General features: G+C 46.8%; 1 protein-coding gene across 3 annotated transcripts in view; it reads right to left on the bottom strand.

Moving 5' to 3' along the window:
* The window catches only part of KIAA1549L (KIAA1549 like), a 281,873-nt gene that overhangs the window by 150,688 nt on the left and 109,278 nt on the right, over positions 1–21,907 (bottom strand). For all 3 annotated transcript variants that reach the window (XM_082270116.1, XM_082270115.1, XM_082270114.1), the window contains exon 6: positions 11,113–11,275. In XM_082270116.1, the coding sequence (XP_082126242.1) occupies positions 11,113–11,275 (163 nt within the window). The remainder of the gene's footprint in view (positions 1–11,112; positions 11,276–21,907) is intronic.

Below are 21,907 nucleotides of genomic sequence, written 5' to 3' on the forward strand. Positions count from 1 at the left end.
TCATATTTTCTATTCCGCTATTTAATCAAAAACCTTTGGGGATCAGTTAAATTGGGGGATAGTCTGTGTTGGTACGTGTGAGAGAGATCCACCTTTCCAAGTTGTTGGGGTTCATCTCATACTTCTGAAGGTTTGAGGGTGCTGCCTGTTCCATACCCCCCCTACTCCTAGCCTTTTAGGGGTACAAACAATAGTAATTGGGGCCTAGTGTGGTTGTGTACGTGTGATATACATACACTTTTTTGGGATCATATTTTCTATTCCGCTATTTAATCAAAAAACTTTGGGGATCAGTTAAATTGGGGGATAGTCTGTGTTGGTACGTGTGAGAGAGATCCACCTTTCCAAGTTGTTGGGGTTCATCTCATACTTCTGAAGGTTTGAGGGTGCTGCCTGTTCCATACTCCCCCTACTCCTAGCCTTTTAGGGGTACAAACAATAGTAATTGGGGCCTAGTGTGGTTGTGTACGTGTGATATACATACACTTTTTTGGGATCATATTTTCTATTCCGCTATTTAATCAAAAACCTTTGGGGATCAGTTAAATTGGGGGATAGTCTGTGTTGGTACGTGTGAGAGAGATCCACCTTTCCAAGTTGTTGGGGTTCATCTCATACTTCTGAAGGTTTGAGGGTGCTGCCTGTTCCATACCCCCCCTACTCCTAGCCTTTTAGGGGTACAAACAATAGTAATTGGGGCCTAGTGTGGTTGTGTACGTGTGATATACATACACTTTTTTGGGATCATATTTTCTATTCCGCTATTTAATCAAAAACCTTTGGGGATCAGTTAAATTGGGGGATAGTCTGTGTTGGTACGTGTGAGAGAGATCCACCTTTCCAAGTTGTTGGGGTTCATCTCATACTTCTGAAGGTTTGAGGGTGCTGCCTGTTCCATACCCCCCCCTACTCCTAGCCTTTTAGGGGTACAAACAATAGTAATTGGGGCCTAGTGTGGTTGTGTACGTGTGATATACATACACTTTTTTGGGATCATATTTTCTATTCCGCTATTTAATCAAAAACCTTTGGGGATCAGTTAAATTGGGGGATAGTCTGTGTTGGTACGTGTGAGAGAGATCCACCTTTCCAAGTTGTTGGGGTTCATCTCATACTTCTGAAGGTTTGAGGGTGCTGCCTGTTCCATACTCCCCCTACTCCTAGCCTTTTAGGGGTACAAACAATAGTAATTGGGGCCTAGTGTGGTTGTGTACGTGTGATATACATACACTTTTTTGGGATCATATTTTCTATTCCGCTATTTAATCAAAAACCTTTGGGGATCAGTTAAATTGGGGGATAGTCTGTGTTGGTACGTGTGAGAGAGATCCACCTTTCCAAGTTGTTGAGGTTCATCTCATACTTCTGAAGGTTTGAGGGTGCTGCCTGTTCCATACTCCCCCTACTCCTAGCCTTTTAGGGGTACAAACAATAGTAATTGGGGCCTAGTGTGGTTGTGTACGTGTGATATACATACACTTTTTTGGGATCATATTTTCTATTCCGCTATTTAATCAAAAACCTTTGGGGATCAGTTAAATTGGGGGATAGTCTGTGTTGGTACGTGTGAGAGAGATCCACCTTTCCAAGTTGTTGGGGTTCATCTCATACTTCTGAAGGTTTGAGGGTGCTGCCTGTTCCATACTCCCCCTACTCCTAGCCTTTTAGGGGTACAAACAATAGTAATTGGGGCCTAGTGTGGTTGTGTACGTGTGATATACATACACTTTTTTGGGATCATATTTTCTATTCCGCTATTTAATCAAAAACCTTTGGGGATCAGTTAAATTGGGGGATAGTCTGTGTTGGTACGTGTGAGAGAGATCCACCTTTCCAAGTTGTTGGGGTTCATCTCATACTTCTGAAGGTTTGAGGGTGCTGCCTGTTCCATACCCCCCCTACTCCTAGCCTTTTAGGGGTACAAACAATAGTAATTGGGGCCTAGTGTGGTTGTGTACGTGTGATATACATACACTTTTTTGGGATCATATTTTCTATTCCGCTATTTAATCAAAAACCTTTGGGGATCAGTTAAATTGGGGGATAGTCTGTGTTGGTACGTGTGAGAGAGATCCACCTTTCCAAGTTGTTGGGGTTCATCTCATACTTCTGAAGGTTTGAGGGTGCTGCCTGTTCCATACTCCCCCTACTCCTAGCCTTTTAGGGGTACAAACAATAGTAATTGGGGCCTAGTGTGGTTGTGTACGTGTGATATACATACACTTTTTTGGGATCATATTTTCTATTCCGCTATTTAATCAAAAACCTTTGGGGATCAGTTAAATTGGGGGATAGTCTGTGTTGGTACGTGTGAGAGAGATCCACCTTTCCAAGTTGTTGGGGTTCATCTCATACTTCTGAAGGTTTGAGGGTGCTGCCTGTTCCATACTCCCCCTACTCCTAGCCTTTTAGGGGTACAAACAATAGTAATTGGGGCCTAGTGTGGTTGTGTACGTGTGATATACATACACTTTTTTGGGATCATATTTTCTATTCCGCTATTTAATCAAAAACCTTTGGGGATCAGTTAAATTGGGGGATAGTCTGTGTTGGTACGTGTGAGAGAGATCCACCTTTCCAAGTTGTTGGGGTTCATCTCATACTTCTGAAGGTTTGAGGGTGCTGCCTGTTCCATACCCCCCCTACTCCTAGCCTTTTAGGGGTACAAACAATAGTAATTGGGGCCTAGTGTGGTTGTGTACGTGTGATATACATACACTTTTTTGGGATCATATTTTCTATTCCGCTATTTAATCAAAAACCTTTGGGGATCAGTTAAATTGGGGGATAGTCTGTGTTGGTACGTGTGAGAGAGATCCACCTTTCCAAGTTGTTGGGGTTCATCTCATACTTCTGAAGGTTTGAGGGTGCTGCCTGTTCCATACCCCCCCTACTCCTAGCCTTTTAGAGGTACAAACAATAGTAATTGGGGCCTAGTGTGGTTGTGTACGTGTGATATACATACACTTTTTTGGGATCATATTTTCTATTCCGCTATTTAATCAAAAACCTTTGGGGATCAGTTAAATTGGGGGATAGTCTGTGTCGGTACGTGTGAGAGAGATCCACCTTTCCAAGTTGTTGGGGTTCATCTCATACTTCTGAAGGTTTGAGGGTGCTGCCTGTTCCATACCCCCCCTACTCCTCATCTAGCCTTTTAGGGGTACAAACAATAGTAATTGGGGCCTAGTGTGGTTGTGTACGTGCGAGATACATACACTTTTTTTGATCATATTTCCTATTCCGCTATTCAATAAAAACCTTTGAGGATCAATTGAATTGCGGGATAGTCTGTGTCGGTACGTGTGAGAGAGATCCACCTTTCCAAGTTGTTGGGGTTCATCTCATACTTCTGAAGGTTTGAGGGTGCTGCCTGTTCCATACCCCCCCTACTCCTCATCTAGCCTTTTAGGGGTACAAACAATAGTAATTGGGGCCTAGTGTGGTTGTGTACGTGCGAGATACATACACTTTTTTTGATCATATTTCCTATTCCGCTATTCAATAAAAACCTTTGAGGATCAATTGAATTGCGGGATAGTCTGTGTCGGTACGTGTGAGAGAGATCCACCTTTCCAAGTTGTTGGGGTTCATCTCATACTTCTGAAGGTTTGAGGGTGCTGCCTGTTCCATACCCCCCCTACTCCTCATCTAGCCTTTTAGGGGTACAAACAATAGTAATTGGGGCCTAGTGTGGTTGTGTACGTGCGAGATACATACACTTTTTTTGATCATATTTCCTATTCCGCTATTCAATAAAAACCTTTGAGGATCAATTGAATTGCGGGATAGTCTGTGTCGGTACGTGTGAGAGAGATCCACCTTTCCAAGTTGTTGGGGTTCATCTCATACTTCTGAAGGTTTGAGGGTGCTGCCTGTTCCATACCCCCCCTACTCCTCATCTAGCCTTTTAGGGGTACAAACAATAGTAATTGGGGCCTAGTGTGGTTGTGTACGTGCGAGATACATACACTTTTTTTGATCATATTTCCTATTCCGCTATTCAATAAAAACCTTTGAGGATCAATTGAATTGCGGGATAGTCTGTGTCGGTACGTGTGAGAGAGATCCACCTTTCCAAGTTGTTGGGGTTCATCTCATACTTCTGAAGGTTTGAGGGTGCTGCCTGTTCCATACCCCCCCTACTCCTCATCTAGCCTTTTAGGGGTACAAACAATAGTAATTGGGGCCTAGTGTGGTTGTGTACGTGCGAGATACATACACTTTTTTTGATCATATTTCCTATTCCGCTATTCAATAAAAACCTTTGAGGATCAATTGAATTGCGGGATAGTCTGTGTCGGTACGTGTGAGAGAGATCCACCTTTCCAAGTTGTTGGGGTTCATCTCATACTTCTGAAGGTTTGAGGGTGCTGCCTGTTCCATACCCCCCCTACTCCTCATCTAGCCTTTTAGGGGTACAAACAATAGTAATTGGGGCCTAGTGTGGTTGTGTACGTGCGAGATACATACACTTTTTTTGATCATATTTCCTATTCCGCTATTCAATAAAAACCTTTGAGGATCAATTGAATTGCGGGATAGTCTGTGTCGGTACGTGTGAGAGAGATCCACCTTTCCAAGTTGTTGGGGTTCATCTCATACTTCTGAAGGTTTGAGGGTGCTGCCTGTTCCATACCCCCCCTACTCCTCATCTAGCCTTTTAGGGGTACAAACAATAGTTATTGGGGCCTAGTGTGGTTGTGTACGTGCGAGATACATACACTTTTTTTGATCATATTTCCTATTCCGCTATTCAATAAAAACCTTTGAGGATCAATTGAATTGCGGGATAGTCTGTGTCGGTACGTGTGAGAGAGATCCACCTTTCCAAGTTGTTGGGGTTCATCTCATACTTCTGAAGGTTTGAGGGTGCTGCCTGTTCCATACCCCCCCTACTCCTCATCTAGCCTTTTAGGGGTACAAACAATAGTAATTGGGGCCTAGTGTGGTTGTGTACGTGCGAGATACATACACTTTTTTTGATCATATTTCCTATTCCGCTATTCAATAAAAACCTTTGAGGATCAATTGAATTGCGGGATAGTCTGTGTCGGTACGTGTGAGAGAGATCCACCTTTCCAAGTTGTTGGGGTTCATCTCATACTTCTGAAGGTTTGAGGGTGCTGCCTGTTCCATACCCCCCCCTACTCCTCATCTAGCCTTTTAGGGGTACAAACAATAGTAATTGGGGCCTAGTGTGGTTGTGTACGTGCGAGATACATACACTTTTTTTGATCATATTTCCTATTCCGCTATTCAATAAAAACCTTTGAGGATCAATTGAATTGCGGGATAGTCTGTGTCGGTACGTGTGAGAGAGATCCACCTTTCCAAGTTGTTGGGGTTCATCTCATACTTCTGAAGGTTTGAGGGTGCTGCCTGTTCCATACCCCCCCTACTCCTCATCTAGCCTTTTAGGGGTACAAACAATAGTAATTGGGGCCTAGTGTGGTTGTGTACGTGCGAGATACATACACTTTTTTTGATCATATTTCCTATTCCGCTATTCAATAAAAACCTTTGAGGATCAATTGAATTGCGGGATAGTCTGTGTCGGTACGTGTGAGAGAGATCCACCTTTCCAAGTTGTTGGGGTTCATCTCATACTTCTGAAGGTTTGAGGGTGCTGCCTGTTCCATACCCCCCCTACTCCTCATCTAGCCTTTTAGGGGTACAAACAATAGTAATTGGGGCCTAGTGTGGTTGTGTACGTGTGATATACATACACTTTTTTTGGATCATATTTTCTATTCCGCTATTCAATAAAAACCTTTCTAGGGCAAGATCTTAAATTACAGAAATATGAGGAGACCGTCAAATAAGGGCCGTGGCCTGGGTCGTGGTGCTGCTGGTAGAGCTCCTGTTGCAAGGAGAGGACATGGTCGATCTGTGCCAGCTACACGCACAAGTGAAACACCTTCCTCAAGTGTGAGTAGGCGACAGAACCTGCATCAGTATTTGGTAGGGCATCAAACGCCCCTAGAAGTGATGAGGCCAGAACAAGTTGAGGCGATAGTAGATTGGTTTGCTGCTGACAGTGCCTCCAGTTCCTTCACATTGTCTCCCACCCAGTCTACTGCAGAAAGGTCAGAGTTGGCACCTGCAGCCAATGTCCAACCGTCTTTCACCTCACCCCCTTGCAAATCAGGCCAGCAGTCTGAGCCCCAAGCCATACAGCAGTCTCTTATTCTTTTTGAGGACTCTGTCAGCAGGGTTTCCCAGGGCCATCCACCTAGCCCTGCCCCAGAAGTGGAAGAGATTGAGTGCAGCGATGCCCAACCACTTATTTCTCAAGATGAGTACATGCAAGGATCATCGCAGCACGTCTCCGATGATGACGAAACGCAGGTGCCAACTGCTGCGGCGTTCAGCATTGTGGAGACCGACAAGGAGGGCAGGGGTGAAGACTGGGTGGAAGATGATGTGGAGGACGATGAGGTCCTCGACCCCACATGGAATGAACGTCATGCAGGTGAACTGAGTAGTTTGGAGGAAGAGGCGGTGGTCGCACAGAGCCACCAGCACAGCAGAAGAGGGAGCAGGGTGCAGAAGCGGAGCGGCCGTGCCCTAGACACTACGCCCGCTACTGCCCAACGCAGCAAGGGAACGAGCGCACCAAAGTCAGCTCAAAGGAGTTCTCTAGCGTGGAAGTTCTTTAGAAAATGTGCTGATGACAGGACACGAGTGGTTTGCACCCTGTGCAATCAGAGCTTGAAGCGAGGCATGAACCTTCTCAACCTGAGCACAACCTGCATGATCAGGCATCTAAGTGCAAAGCACGAGCTGCAGTGGAGTACACACCTTCAAAACCAAGAAACGTCTCTGGCTCATCCTGCTTCCTCTTCTGCTGCAGTCTCGGCCGCTCCAGCCACATCTGTAGTGATACCGGCACCTGCCACCCCGCAAACAGACGATCTGTCAGCAACACCACCACCTGGGTCACCAACAACCATCTCCACAATGTCCCGTGGAAGCGTTCAGCTTTCCATCTCCCAAACACTTGAGAGGAAGAGGAAGTACCCCCCTACCCACCCGCGATCCCTGGCCCTGAATGCCAGCATTTCAAAATTATTGGCCTTTGAAATGCTGTCATTCCGTCTGGTGGAGACGCACAGTTTTAAAAACCTTATGTCGGTGGCTGTCCCACAGTACGTCGTGCCCAGCCGCCACTACTTTTCCAGGCAAGCCATCCCTTCCCTGCACAACCAAGTGGGGGAAAAAATCAGGTGTGCACTGCGCAACGCCATCTGTGCCAAGGTCCACCTAACTACGGATACGTGGACCAGTAAGCACGGTCAGGGGCGTTATATCTCCCTAACGGCACACTGGGTAAATGCAGTGGCGGATGGGCCTGAGGCGGATAGCAATTTGGCGCATGTCCTTCCACCACCGAGGATTGCAGGGCGCTTCAGTTTGCCTCCTGTTCCTAACTCCTCCTACTCCGCTTCCTCATCCTCTACCGCCTCCTCATCCGGACAGCGTAACACCTTCACCACCAACTTCAGCACGGCCAGGGGTAAACGACAGCAGGCAGTTTTACAACTTGCCTGTTTGGGGGACAAACCACACACCGCGCAGGAGTTGTGGAGGAGCATGGAACAGCAGACAAATGAGTGGTTGCTGCCAGCGAGCCTCAAGCCCGGCCTGGTGGTGTGCGATAACGGGCGAAATCTCATAGCAGCTCTGGGCCTAGCCGGTTTGACGCACATCCCTTGCCTGGCGCATGTGCTGAATTTGGTGGTGCAGAGGTTCCTTAAAAACTACCCCGATATGTCAGAGCTGCTGCAGAAAGTGCGGGCCGTTTGTGCGCACTTTCGGCGTTCTCACCCTGCTGCTGCTCGCCTGGCAGCGCTGCAGCGTAACTTCGGCCTTCCCGCTCACCGCCTCATATGTGACGTGCCCACAAGGTGGAACTCCACCTTGCACATGCTGGAAAGACTGTGCGAGCAGCAGCAGGCCATAGTGGAGTTTCAGCTGCAGCACGCACGCGTGAGTCGCTCTGCGGAACAGCACCACTTCACCACCAATAACTGGGCCTCCATGCGAGACCTGTGTGCCTTGTTGCGCTGTTTTGAGTACTCCACCAACATGGCCAGTGGCAATGACGCCGTTCTCAGCTTAACTATCCCACTTCTATGCCTCCTTGAAAAAACAATTCGGGCGATGATGGAAGAGGATGTGGCACAGGATGAGGAGGAGGAGGAGGATGAAGAGGTAACATTTCCAAGGCTTTCAGGGCAGTCATTCGCAAGGGGCTCCGAGGGTGGGTTCCTGCACACGCAAACGCCAGGGACGCAATTGTCCAGCAGGGGCACAGTTCTGGAGGATGAGGAGGATGAGGAGGAGGAGGAGCTGGAGGAGGAGATGGAACCATGTTCACAGCAGGGTGGCACCCAGGCCAGCTCATGGCCATCACTGGTGCGTGGCTGGGGGGATACAGAGGACACGGACCATACACCTCCCACAGAGGACAGCCTTTCGTTGCCTCTGGGCAGCCTGGCACACATGAGCGATTACATGCTGCAGTGTCTCCACAACGACCGCCGAGTTGCCCACATTCTAACTTGTGCTGATTACTGGGTGGCCACGCTGCTGGATCCCCGTTACAAGGACAACGTACCGTCCTTAATTCACTCACTGGAGCGCGATCGCAAGATGCGCGAGTACAAGCGCACGCTGGTAGACGCCATGCTGCTGGCATTCCCATCTGACAGCGGGGCCACAGTGGAAGCACAAGGCAGAGGAGGAGGAGGAGGAGGTCGCCAACGCAACCAGGGCACCGCCAGCACCTCAGAAGGCAGGGTTAGCATGGCCGAAATGTGGAAAAGCTTTGTCAGCACGCCACAACAAACAGCAGCACCAGCAGCTCAGATGGAACGTCTTAGCAGGAGGCAGCATTTTACCAACATGGTGGAGCAGTATGTGTGCACACGCCTACATGTAGTGAATGACGGGTCTGCCCCCTTCAACTTCTGGGTCTCCAAATTGGGCACATGGCCTGAGCTTGCCCTTTACGCCTTGGAGGTGCTGGCGTGCCCTGCAGCCAGTGTATTATCTGAACGGGTATTTAGCACGGCTGGGGGCGTTATAACAGACAAGCGCAGCCGCCTGTCCAGAGACAATGTGGACAAGCTCACGTTCATTAAAATGAACCAGGCATGGATCCCACGGGACTTTTCCGTACCTTATGCAGAATAGCAATGGATACCGACCTTACCCACCCATTGTTCCATTTTTGCTCTTTCTCACTCTTTTGGGGTGTACCCTCATTTAAAATTTGTGAAAAGAAGCAGTGTTGGCTACCTCGTCCTCCTCCTCAGGGCCAGATTAATGTAGGGGCTATTGGAGCTGCAGCTCCAGGCCCCTACCTTTTATATAGGCCCCGGGTTGGCCATATTCACTGTTACCGCTCTTCTGTCACTTGTAAACACAGAAGTCTGGCTTCTATGCTCGCTTCCCCAGGCAGCACCCTCAGAACCTCCCCACACAGCGTGAAGGCCGGACAAGGAGGGACAGTTGGCGATGCATGGATGTGTTTATGGGCTTCAGAGACAGCATCCCATGTTGAATTAGGCATGCATGGCTGCACCCTTCCTCCTCTGGGTGCATGGCAAGGCACGGCCCTTAAGGCCCTTCAAAATCCTCAGCACCAAGCCCATGATGCTGTTAATCCGGCCCTGGTCCTCCTCCACCGCCGCTTCCACCTACACCGCCCATAGGTGTGCGCAGCCTATTGCATTAAGGTGTGCACCCCAAAGTTGAAATACACATGCATGTGTTTGCCAGCAGGGAGAGTAATGTATCGGGGCCATGTACCTGTAGGCAAGGAGAAATAGAGCAGAGCAGGTCCCAGGGAGATCTTTCCCATCTCCTCACTGGCAATGCTATGTGCCCTAGGTGATTAGGGTGTGCCCAGGCACACCCAGCACACCCTGTGCGCACGCCTATGTCACCGCCACATCCACCACCACCTCAACCTCCCTCCTACTCCATATGGGCCTCGTCCTTCAGAGATGAAGAAGAACATTGTTTTATTTTTCTGTTTTTTTTTGTTGTTTTAAGTTATTTCCCTATCCACATTTGTTTGCAGAGCACTTGCCATGCTCTTAATTACGTTTTGCTGCCATTTGCAGCACTCTAGCCCTTTCCTTTGGTGTTTTAGAGCCATTTTAGTGCCTTAAAGTTCGGGTCCCCATTGACTTCAATGGGGTTCGGTGTCCGGGAAAAGTTCGGTAAAAGTCCGGGACACGGACCCGGACTTTTTTTTAAAGTTCGGCCGAACCCGTCGAACACGGACATCTAGGTGTCCGCTCAAGCCTAGTTCTGCACTTACATGAATCGTGGAAATGCCGGATTTAGATCTTGAGGAGGGTTGAATCAAGATCTTGATTTTTTTAAGGATTAACCGTGCAGCTCTAGTCCCCACTGAACAGGCCAACAATCCATCCAGGGCAGCCATCAGACATTTTGGGGCCCCTAACAGCTTTAGGCCGGGGCCCCCCATGCCTGACCACCAACATTCCCCAGGGCCCAATGGCTTTCTCACCAAGTCCTTTAGTGCACCCACGTTTACTTAACACTCCTACAACTTAATATATGAAAATTAAGAGTGTATTCCAGGTCATCAGTGCTTTCAAGATTTAACAGTAAGCAATTATATTTTGGCCAAAAAATATGAAGCCTGCCACCACAACATTTCACCTTTCCTTTCTTTACATGCCCATTTCACAGGGGGGGGGGGGTAAAATTTTCACCCTACCTTCCTTCAAATGGCCATTTCATTTCAATCAAGACACCACCCCATATATTTAGCAAAGAGACATCCCTATCCCGCAAAGAGACATCGCTATCCTGCAAAAAGACATCCCCTCCGGCAAATACACAGCCCAGTCAAGCAAAGAGACAGCCCAATCCAGCAAAAAACACATCCAAATCCAGCAAAGAGACATCCCCTCAGCAGTTTGGGACACCAGGGCAGCTGGGCCCCTAGTGATGCTGGGGCCCCCTAAGTGTGTATGAGCTGCCACCCACCCCCCGGTGGCAGCTCTGGATCCATCTATGGCCAGCTTAAAGCAGTAGATACTAGCAGTAGAAGCTTGGAAGACTTACGTTCTGCAATAACAGAGGGAGGGTCTCCTAGATAGTAGCCGACTACCTCTCCAGAAAGGACATTTAGAAGGCTGCTGGCTGTTGTACCATCCAGTGGTTGACTGTTATTCTTTACAACATAGATCAGAGTCAGAGACTGGCTCACCTTCGATGTGCTCAGAATCTATTAAGAGATATAATAAATATCATTATGAACACTGATGGTATGACACAGTAATATGCTACAAGATCATATTCTGGGCTGACAATATACAGTATAACACAGGTGGGATAGCTAAATTAATATAAGCAGTTAAATAAACATCTTAGCACACAATGATAAAGCATGTTTAAACTTCAAAGTGTATCTAAAGACAACAATTTTTTTTTCATTTTGGATGGAGTAGGAAATGATAGCCCCTAAAACTGTAAGCATGGCAAAAAAATAATAATTTTGAGTTGTCATCAGAATAGAAATGGCAAATCTTCCAATGTAATTAGCGGTGTGTTTAAAAAAAAATCCCTATGTCAATGTCTCAAGCATTAACTCTCATGGATAATCCCATATATTGCCTAATTCCTTTATTTCTTAGGATCGCCAGCTTCCTCTAGTGGCTACGATGCTGTATTTTCCTAAGGTGTTTCAGGAAAATACTGCATTATGGTCACTAGATGGAGCTGACGATCATAGGAAATAAAATTATAAGACCCAATACAGGATTATTAGACTGAGTGCTTGGACAACTTGTGACAACTGCCTAACAGGGAACATAAATCACTTTGGAGAGGTTTCTGTTGTATCTACCTGTGACGGGAGTCACTTTGGTTGGGGGGCTTGTGGAACCCAGGTTACCCTTGAGAGGTTGCGAAATCCCTCTCTCAGCTCCCTAGGCCCCTCTTATGTGTATGTCACCCTGTGTCTATTAGGGACACAGGGTGACCAAGGAAATGATGGACAGCTACTTAATGGACACTGAGAATATGGTTTGAATTACTCAAATGGGACAGTAATATTTGTCAACAATATTTCTCAAGGAATATATGAAGACTCTGGGACTCTAGGCCTGGGATCCATGGGACCCTTCCAAAGACCTAGCTGCCTATTGCCAATAAGAGATTACTTCACACAGTCAGACTCATAGCAGATGCTAATATCATCAGCTCAACCACCTGTCTTCCACACATTGTTGATTATGCTGATTTACTCAGCTATTGTCTACTGTGGGCTCTGTGTTTATACTTAGGATAATGTGTAATGTATTTTATTTTAGCCTTGTTGCAGTGCTGAGTTAATTAACATGTTAATTATAACATTGTCTAGATGTGGACTCCCATTCACCTATTGTTTCTGTCCAGATGGCTAGGTAATTAGTTCAGGTTAATTATATTTCTGTACACAATTTCATCTGCATAGGATAAAGTAATCAAGCACCTGACCTGGTGGGGTAATTTGATCAGGAGGGGGGTGTCCTCCTGTGTGGTATATAGTGTGTGTGAGTCTGTTCAATAAAGGTGGTTGTAGGTTCCAGATCTATACAAGCTAAGTTCCGGCTAGTTTTGTATGTAGGGCGGCTGTAATATCTGATATGGTATGGTTCAGGAGGGGGGGCACTCACATGTCCCCCCCCCTCCTTTCCTGCATGCTCTGATAAAGATCTGGTATGGATTTGGGGGGGGGACCTCACACCATTTTTTTTTTCATTTTGGCGTGGAGTTCTCCTTAAAATCTATACCAGACCCAAAGGGCCTCATATGGATTTTGGGGGGGGACCCCATGCTGTTTGTTTGTCTTTTTTTTAATTTTGGCATGGAGTTCCCCTTCAAATCTATATGAGACCAATAGGGCCCAGTATAGACTTTAGGGGGGACTCATGCTGTTTGTTTTTATTCTGTCACGGGGTTCCCCTTAAAAACCATAAAAGACCCAAAGGGTCCTCAAGCTGTTTTTCCCCAAATTATTTTTAATTTAGATTTTCTTTTTACAATAATTTTTTTAAATTCAGCTCTCAGCAGGAAAGCCTTAACAACCTATTGACTGAGCGCTTGGCAGGCAAACATCCTGTTAAGTGCCGAGAAAGTTCAGGTGTTAGGCAAGTACCAGAATGGGTGATGTTTAGGCCAAACCTATGCTCAGCCCAAACCGTTCACCCATCCCTAGTGGTGCCTGAACACTCTAACCCCTCACAGTTACTATTGCTGGGCACAAGAACAAGCCCTGCTGTTAAAAATTAGAAATAAAAATGTAAATTACATGCACGTGTCATACAGGTGCAGAAAAGTTGGACCTTGGGTGTTGGTGGTGCCTGAACACTGTAACCCCTCACACTTACTCTTGCTAGGCGCAAGAACAGACCCTGCTCTATAAAATTAGAAAAAAAATTAAATGACATGTACCTGTCAAACAGGTGCAGAAAAATTGGGCCTTGGGTGTTAGTGGTGCCCTAGACCAAGAACATTGTTGGAAGCTAGCATAATCAAGGTTCAGGAATAGGATAGGCAGCATAGGCAGTCTTCAAGGGATTCCAGATCCTTAGGAAATTCAATCAGTTGCATTAGCATCAGGGGCTTGATTGCTGCTGTTGATCCAGGACTGATTAATTTTGATAAATGTCAGCTGGTCAACGGAGTCTGTGGACAAACGCACTCTTTTATCCATCACAAAACCTCCAGCAGCACTGAATGTCCGTTCCAAAAGCACTCTGAAAGCAGGACAGGCCAGTAGCTCAATTGCATATTGAGCAAGTTCTGGCCAGTGGTAATCCTCAAGACCCAGTAACCCAGTGTCTACTCTTGCCCTTAGATAATCCTGCACCATATGATGCAGACGCTGCCAATGGTTGCTTAAACCTAACAGCCCTAGGCGCTGAGGACTAAAGAATTGTTTAAAGGCACTGTCAGCCAGCCGCCTTCTCCACCGCACCTCCTTTGACCAAACAAAGCCTCAGAAACATGTTGTCCAGAAATTGTAACCTCCCGGTGTCTGGAAAGGTGTTACTCTAGATGTTTCTAGACATCCTCTAGATGTTTCATCCTTTGCTCCCTCTGTGAGAGCAGGATGAGCTCTGCAACTTTACTCTTGTAACGTGGATCAAGAAGAGTTGCTAACCAGTAATGATCCCTCTCCTTGATACCACAAACCCTCGGGTCCTTTTACAGGCTTTGCAGAATCAGGGAGTCCATGCAGCGTTAGTTTGAGGAGGCATGAGATTCTGAGTCCTCTGGGTCACTAAGGATAACATTGTCAGGAACAACCTCTCCCCAGCCACGTATAACTCCTGGGGTTTCTGTGGAATGAAAACCATCCCTTGAATACTGCTGTATGTTATCCTCTACATCCATGCTGCCACAATCCTCCTCCTTTTCTTCCTCCTGTGTGTTTTGTGGCCCTGCAGGAATGGTATCTGCATAAAGGATGTCTTATGAGGAAAGGAAGTCCTTCTCTTCCTCCCGCTATTCTGCCTCAAGTGCCCTGTCCATGATTCTACAAAGTGTGTGCTCCAACAGGAGGACTAAAGGTATAGTGTCACTGATGCATGCATCATCGCAGCTCACCAACCTTGTGGCCTCCTCAAACATTGACAGGACAGGGCATGCATCCTTTATCAACAGCCACTGGCGTGGCGAAAAGAAGCCAAGCTCCCCTGAACCTGTCCTTGTGCCATTCTCACACAGGTACTTATTGATGGTCCTCTGCTGCATGTGCAGCTGCTGCAGAATTGTCAATGTTTAGTTCCACATGGTGGGCATGTCACAAATGAGGCGGTTGGTGGGCAGATTGAATTCCCATTGAATGTCAGCCAGCCGAGCACTGGCATTGTATGACCACCAGAAGTGGCCACAGACTTTCCTGGCCTGTCTCAGAAGATCATGTAAGCCCGGGTACCTGTTCAAGAAACACTGCACCACCAAATTCAGGACATGTGCCAAGCATGGAACATGTGTCAAGTGTCCCTGTCGGAGGGCGGAGAGAAGGTTGGTGCCATTGTCGTATACAACCATTCCTGGCTCAAGCTGCCATGGCGTCAACCACCTCTGAGCTTGCCCCTGCAGAGCTCACAGAATCTCTGCCCTGGTGTGGCTCCTGTCCCCTAGACAGACCAACTGTAGCACTGCATGGCATATGCTTGCCTGACTGCTTGCATAGCCCCTTGAACGCTTAGGGAGCACTGTTGGTTCAGAGGACAATTCAGCAGAAGAGGCCATAGAGGAAGAAGTATAGGAGGGGGTGGTGCAGACAGATCTGGCAGAATCACCACCAGATTTTTGGAGGCGTAGTGGAGGAACAAGCTCCAGCACTGAACCCTGTCCTGCATCCTTCCCAGCTGCCAGCAGAGTTGGCCAGTGCACCGTGAAGGAAATGATATGTTCCTGACCAGGCCTGCTGGACCATGAGTCAGCAGTAATGTGAACCTTCCTGCTGACTGCTCTGTCCCACGAGGCCAAAACATTGCCTTCCACAGGATGGTACGGAGCTGGAATGGCCTTATGTGAAAAGAAATTTATTTTTGGAACCTGCCACTGTGGTACAGCACATTCCACAAATTCACGAAAGGGGGCAGAGTCTACCAGATGAAAAGGCAGCAGTTGTAGTGCTAGCAATTTGGCCAAGCTAGCATTGAGACGCTGAGCATGTGGATGGCTGGGACAGTATTTTTTTTATGGTTAAGCAACTGGGGTAGCAAAATTTGCCTGGTGGTGAAATCAACAGATGGTGTACTGCTAGCAGATTGGGTGCAAGTACCTGTTTGCACCCATTGCTATACCATCATCCCTTTCATTGCAGGTTTTTGAGGTATAGTAGGGGTAGAGATCCCAGATGAGGAGCAAGGAGAAGTCTTCATTTTTTGATGATGTGGGTCTTTCAGGTGCTGTTACCAAGGGACCGCATGGCAGATCGTCATATGTCTTGTCAAGCATGTGGTGCCCAAGCAGTTGGTGTTCTGGCCACACTTGATCCTCTTCAGATAGAGATTGCAAACAGCAATACTGCGGTCTGATGCACATGTGCTGAAAAAAGCCCACACCAATGAACTTTTGGAAGTCAGCGAGGAGTTAGCAGCGCCCTGCACCAGTAGCGTCACTGGGCGGGTGCGGGGAGGGCGGTCCGCACCGGGTGACACCCGCCAGAGGGGTGACACCACCTAAGCCTGAACCTCCTCCCAACCTTCCTGAAATGCCCGCAGCGTGTGCAGGCAGCGTGTGCAGGCAGCGGGTTGTCTACACGCCGCGGCAACACTTTGTTTGTTGGCCGGGATGTCTCTCCAGCTGCCTGCAGTCTTCTCTTGTCACTTGTGTGTACGGACTCGGAGTACACTGAAGCCGCCCCTCCCCTTCTTGCTGTGATGTTTACTTCCTTTCCTGACTGTACACAGAGCAGGAGGGGGGAAGAGGCACACCACGCTGCTTGAATTGCATTCTCCGTCAGGATAAGAGAAGCTGGGACAGATAAATTGCAGGTAACCCTTCCACTGCTGGCACTTTATCACTGGAAGGGATCATCCATGTTCTTTTTAACTTAAAAAAATTGAACTTCAACAGTATTTTACATTTAGGAGAGTGCTGCTGTAATAGGTCATGTACTATGCATCCAGTCTCTTGTACACTACAGAAGCATGCTCCCAGTCTCAAACAACCCCTGTATAATGTCCGCAGTCTCTGTCTGTCTCCTGTATAATGTCCGCAGTCTCTGTCTGTCTCCTGTATAATGTCCGCAGTCTCTGTCCGTCTCCTGTATAATGTCCGCAGTCTCTGACCGTCTCCTGTATAATGTCCGCAGTCTCTGTCCGTCTCCTGTATAATGTCCGCAGTCTCTGACCGTCTCCTGTATAATGTCCGCAGTCTCTGACAGTCTCTTGTATCATGTCTGTAGTCTCTGACCATCTCTTGTATCATGTCTGTAGTCTCTGACCATCTCTTGTATGTGGGAGGAATTTTGCCCTTTCCTTACCCCTACACTGAGTTACACAAAGTTGGGAGGTATGATTAAGCAGTGACAGCAGGCTCTTTTCCTCGCTCAGTCACCAGAGAACAGGTAGCGATCTGCGGGCTGTCAGTTTATCTTCCCCACTTCCCCCCTCTTTTCTCCTGTCAGCAGTGCAGGAGAAGAGAGAGCGGCTCTCATCTGATTGCCGCCCAGCTTACTGCCCGGTCTGTTTCCCTTCACGCTGGCCACCGCGGAGGGCCAATCAGAAGAGACTAGGGGGCATCATGGGACATGTAGTCCCGGAAGATTGGTGGCCCCATTTGTTGTCCACAGGGAGCAGACCACAGCCCCCAGAATGCACTCTGCTAGGGGGAGAGATTGAGGACTGGGAACCTGGGAAAAAGCTGAGGGAGTGAGTGCTCCACCATAAAGAGGACTGTGCTGGGGTTAGTCAGAGAGAGCCATACTGCCCAGCACTACCAGAGAGAGGGCCACACTTCCCAGCACCACCAGAGAGAGAAAGACTGTGTCACTGCCAGGGTACAGATGGGCTACACTACTGACCAAAGTCAGCTTGGTTAACCCAGAGGAAGCGAACGTATAACCGGAGGGATCACTGCTGCAATTTTGCTGGGTCTGGCAGGATGGCCTGTCAGCCATTATCCGTTACCGCTCCTAGGGACTGAGCCATTAGGAAGTGCCTAACCTGCTATCCTGTAGGCCTTATTGACCGTCGCAACCTGCTTCAAAAAACTTGAACGCTGAGCTGCTGCCCGGCCCAAATATAGGGGGGGGGGGGTGACACCATGTTTTACCGCACCAGGTGACACCAACCCTAGTGACGCCACTGCCCTGCACCTGTGGAGCTCTGTGGTGTGATGCAATAGAGTGGCTGCCCTTAAGCCGGCCCTAGAGGACATACTGCCTCATTCAAGTTGTGCCTCCTCCTCACTATTCTCTCAGGCACCCAAGTACGGTGAGTAACCTCATCATCCCCTCCCTCCTCATCACTGGAGCAAACTTGGCAGTATGCTGCAGCTGGGGGAACATGACTGCTAGTTTCTTGTCTGTCATTGTCACCCCCTCTCTCTTGGTGCATGTTATTCCCTTCCTCAACCTGGGAACCAACATCGGAGCATTCAAATTGCTGCGCATTCCTCCAACATCATGTAACTGACACTATGAACGAATAGTTCAGGCGATTCCTCCGTGCATGATGGTGGGGCTATGGAAGAAGTAGCTGTGGACAAGGAGCCTATGGAATAGGCTGCTTCGGCAGCTGTGGTGGAAGGCAAACTAGTATTAGCCTGGGTGACAGAGGATGAGGAGGATGAGGACGTCCTAGTTATCCACTCCGCTAACTCTTCTGCATGTTGTGGCTCAATAACACGGCCAGCACCGGAAAAAAAAGGACAAGCATGCCTTGCCTGCAGAGGAGGCACCCTGTCCACGACCACCACTTTTTACTGTGGACACAAAGGCCTGTGAGCGTCTGCCTTGCCTTATTGGCCTTTTGGACATAATGGGGATTTTTTGGGGGGGTTTATAACTTTTTATTATAGAGCATGGAATGGGAATATGGTGCTTGAGTGCAATACTTTAGTGCTTGGTGCACTATAAACCGTTTTATTATTGTTTTTTTATTTTTTGGGGGGGATTCGTTATTACTTTTTATTATAGATCGCATAATGGGAATATGGTGCTTGAGTGCAATACTTTTATGCTTGGTGCACTAAAAACCATTTTATTATAGTTTTTTTTTTTAATAAAGATAAACTTAATAAAGCCAAAAAAAAAAAAAACACTGCTGATGCAAAAGGAATAGCACCTGCGACGCAGAAGGGGGGACAGCAATTATGCCCTAAATAATATTAGTGCTGCTGTGCCACAAAAAAAAAAACACCACTGACACAGAAGGAATAGCACCTGCGACGCACAAGGAGGGGGGCCGCAATTATGCCCTAAATATTATTATCTGCACCACAAAAAAAATCACTGGTAATGCAGAAGGAATGGCACCTGCCACACAGAAGGGGGAGTGCTAATATTGCAGCAAGAGAACCTAATGCTGCAAAAAATATATATCAATGAAAAAAAGAAATAAATGGGATCAGTGGGGTGACACAGATGTGTTGTATACACCAACACTTCAGTGGCACCACTACACTGTGACACTGTCACTGTGACAGCACTACACTGACTGCACTACACTGTGTTGCACAAGGATCAGCACAGCACTACACTGCACAGACTGCATTAAACTGACTAAAGGCACAATCCACTAACCTGCAGATGACATGGCTTCCCAAATCATCACAGACTGTCAAAAATGTTGCATTTCATTTGGAAATGAAGGTCTCAGAGTCTGGAAGAAGAGTGGAGAGGCAAATAATTCAAGGTATATGAGGTCCAGTGTGAAATTTCCATAGTCAGTGATGATTTGGGGAGCCGTGTCATCTGCTGGTGTTGGTCCACTGTGTTTTATCAAGTCCAAAGTCAGTGCAGCCCTCTTCCAGGAAATTCTAGCACACTTCATGCTTCCATCTGCTGACCAGCTTTATAAAGGTGCTAATTTCATTTTCAAGCAGGACGTGACACCTGCCTACACTGCCAAAAGTACCAATACCTGGTTTAATGATCACGGTATCACTTTGCTTGATTGGCCAGCAAACTTGCCTGACCTAAACCCCATAGAAAATATGTGGGATATTGTTAACAGGAAGATGAGAGACACCAGACCCAATAGTTCAGATGAGCTGAAAGTCGCTATCAAAGAAACCTGGGCTTCCATAACACCTCAGCAGTACCACAGGCCGATCGCCTCCATGCCACGCCACATTAATACAGTAATTTATGCAAAAGGAGCCCCGACCAATTATTGAGTGCATACTATACTGTACATGGACATACGTTTCGGTAAGCCAACAATTCTGTATTAAAAAGTCTTATATAATATTCAAAATTTCTGAGATACTGAATTTTGGGTTTTCACTAGCTGTAGGCCAAAATCATCAAAGAGATTGTTTGATAGAAAGCAATGTTTGAATTTTTTTTTTACTCTGTGTGTAACGCATCTATATAAAATATGAGTTTCACTTTTTAAATTTAATTGCTGAAATAATTTTTTTTTTAAGATATTGTAATTTTATGAGATGCATCTGTATATGGCAGGGAAATTACTACAGAATGGGATTTCTGTGCTGTCCTGAACCCATCAACAACTAAAATCAGATGCAGATATACATGTTTTCACTTTGCCTATTCATAATCAGAGTTGCATTTTAAGTTTCTCTGCAGATATTTTAGACGGGCATTCCAAAGCCTAATCCTCTGCCAGCTACAGCACCTGCAATGGCACAGTCATGACTCTGAACAGGTGCAACACCAGCAAGAAGATACAAAGCAGCCAAAACCCCACAGTCACATGAAAGCTATGTGTTTGATGAGGGTTTCAGCTCATACATAAAGGAAAGTGCTTAGATAAATATTAGATGTGCAAAGCTGAAAAAATGTGAATATTTAAGATATGTACTGAAACACCAAAGCTCATCTGTCAATTTGTAGCAAGCTTTACGCTGCAAAAAAGAAGGGAGACGCTAGTATAATTTTTTTTAAAGCACACAAAAATAATTATTCAGACAGATAATTAAGAAAATGTTAATAGGCTGAAAAGTGTAACAGATCTGTTTAAGTCCACCTGTCAGTTTTTTAGGCAGACCTGATCAAATGGTCCATGCATCCCTGTGGACAGGTGGGTATAAACAGACTTGCGTCCTTTTACACCCGTCTACCTCCGGGTCCAATTTGGTCCTCTAAAAAAACAGAAGATTATCCATCCTCTTCCATTTAGATGAATCAGATGTTAGTCAGACTTCACTATATTTTACTGTATGAGTGGCAGGGCTCTGTCCATGTTCACCCTGCAATAATACTGAGCAGACATGGATATCTCATCCCCCCGCTGATCCAAACGGAATCCACCCCATCCAAAAGGGGTCTTGCTATTCATCAAACAGATGCAAAATCAGAAGCAATAAAGCAAAACAGGTTCAGGATGGCAAAGAGCATGCATACTTCAGAATAATATAAAACAAATGATGAAAGCTGCCCAAACATGGACTCTTCACAGCAATATCTCTGTGACTCAATCGGGGTAACATATGGCTAATATAGCTGCATAGAATAGCCTCTATAGATTCTTTAAAAATAGAGAGTCAAGCAGAGAACCACTGCTTCAGTAAATCAGTTCAAAAGACAGCTACTTGTGATTATCCTTGTCAACATTATCCCTCTCACTAAAGTCCAGGATAGCTCTGGTAACACAGAGATCCAAGGCCCAATAACAAAGATCAACCCCACTGGAACTGGAGTACTCTTGTAGCAATTGAAGAGGCTGCTTTGTTTGCTATTAGACTCTGGCCTGGCTGTCCACATGCCAGTACTGACAGTGGAGGGCCTCTCACCTGGCTGCAGATCACTTGCCCAGTTACCTTAGCCTCATCAGATGTGGCCTTTCTAAACTGCTGAGGGAAGAAAGCTAAGGGATGTATCTTCCCTTGGCATGTCCAGGATCCTCAGGAATTGTGGGGCACACAGTTAAAAGACCTGCACCTGCATCTGATCATGGTGAGTAAATGGAGCCTCCACTACAGGTATTGCACCATCCTCAATTTTTCTGTTACAGCAGTTGCGCAGGGAGTCTAAACATTAGACGCCTGTTTTGATCCAGAGCTGTGCCCAACTTCAGTTAAAGTTTGGCTGAGAGCAGCAGGAGCCAATGGCTCCAGATGCTGTTGATCAAATCCTGTGAGCAGAGAGTGAGGGGGTGCTGAGCAGTGCTGTGTGTGTCAATGGACACACATAGCCTAGCTCAGGATCTAGCCCACACATCTG

This window comes from Pelophylax lessonae, assembly GCF_965119305.1.
Source record: "Pelophylax lessonae genome assembly, chromosome: 10".
Lineage (NCBI taxonomy): Eukaryota > Metazoa > Chordata > Amphibia > Anura > Ranidae > Pelophylax > Pelophylax lessonae.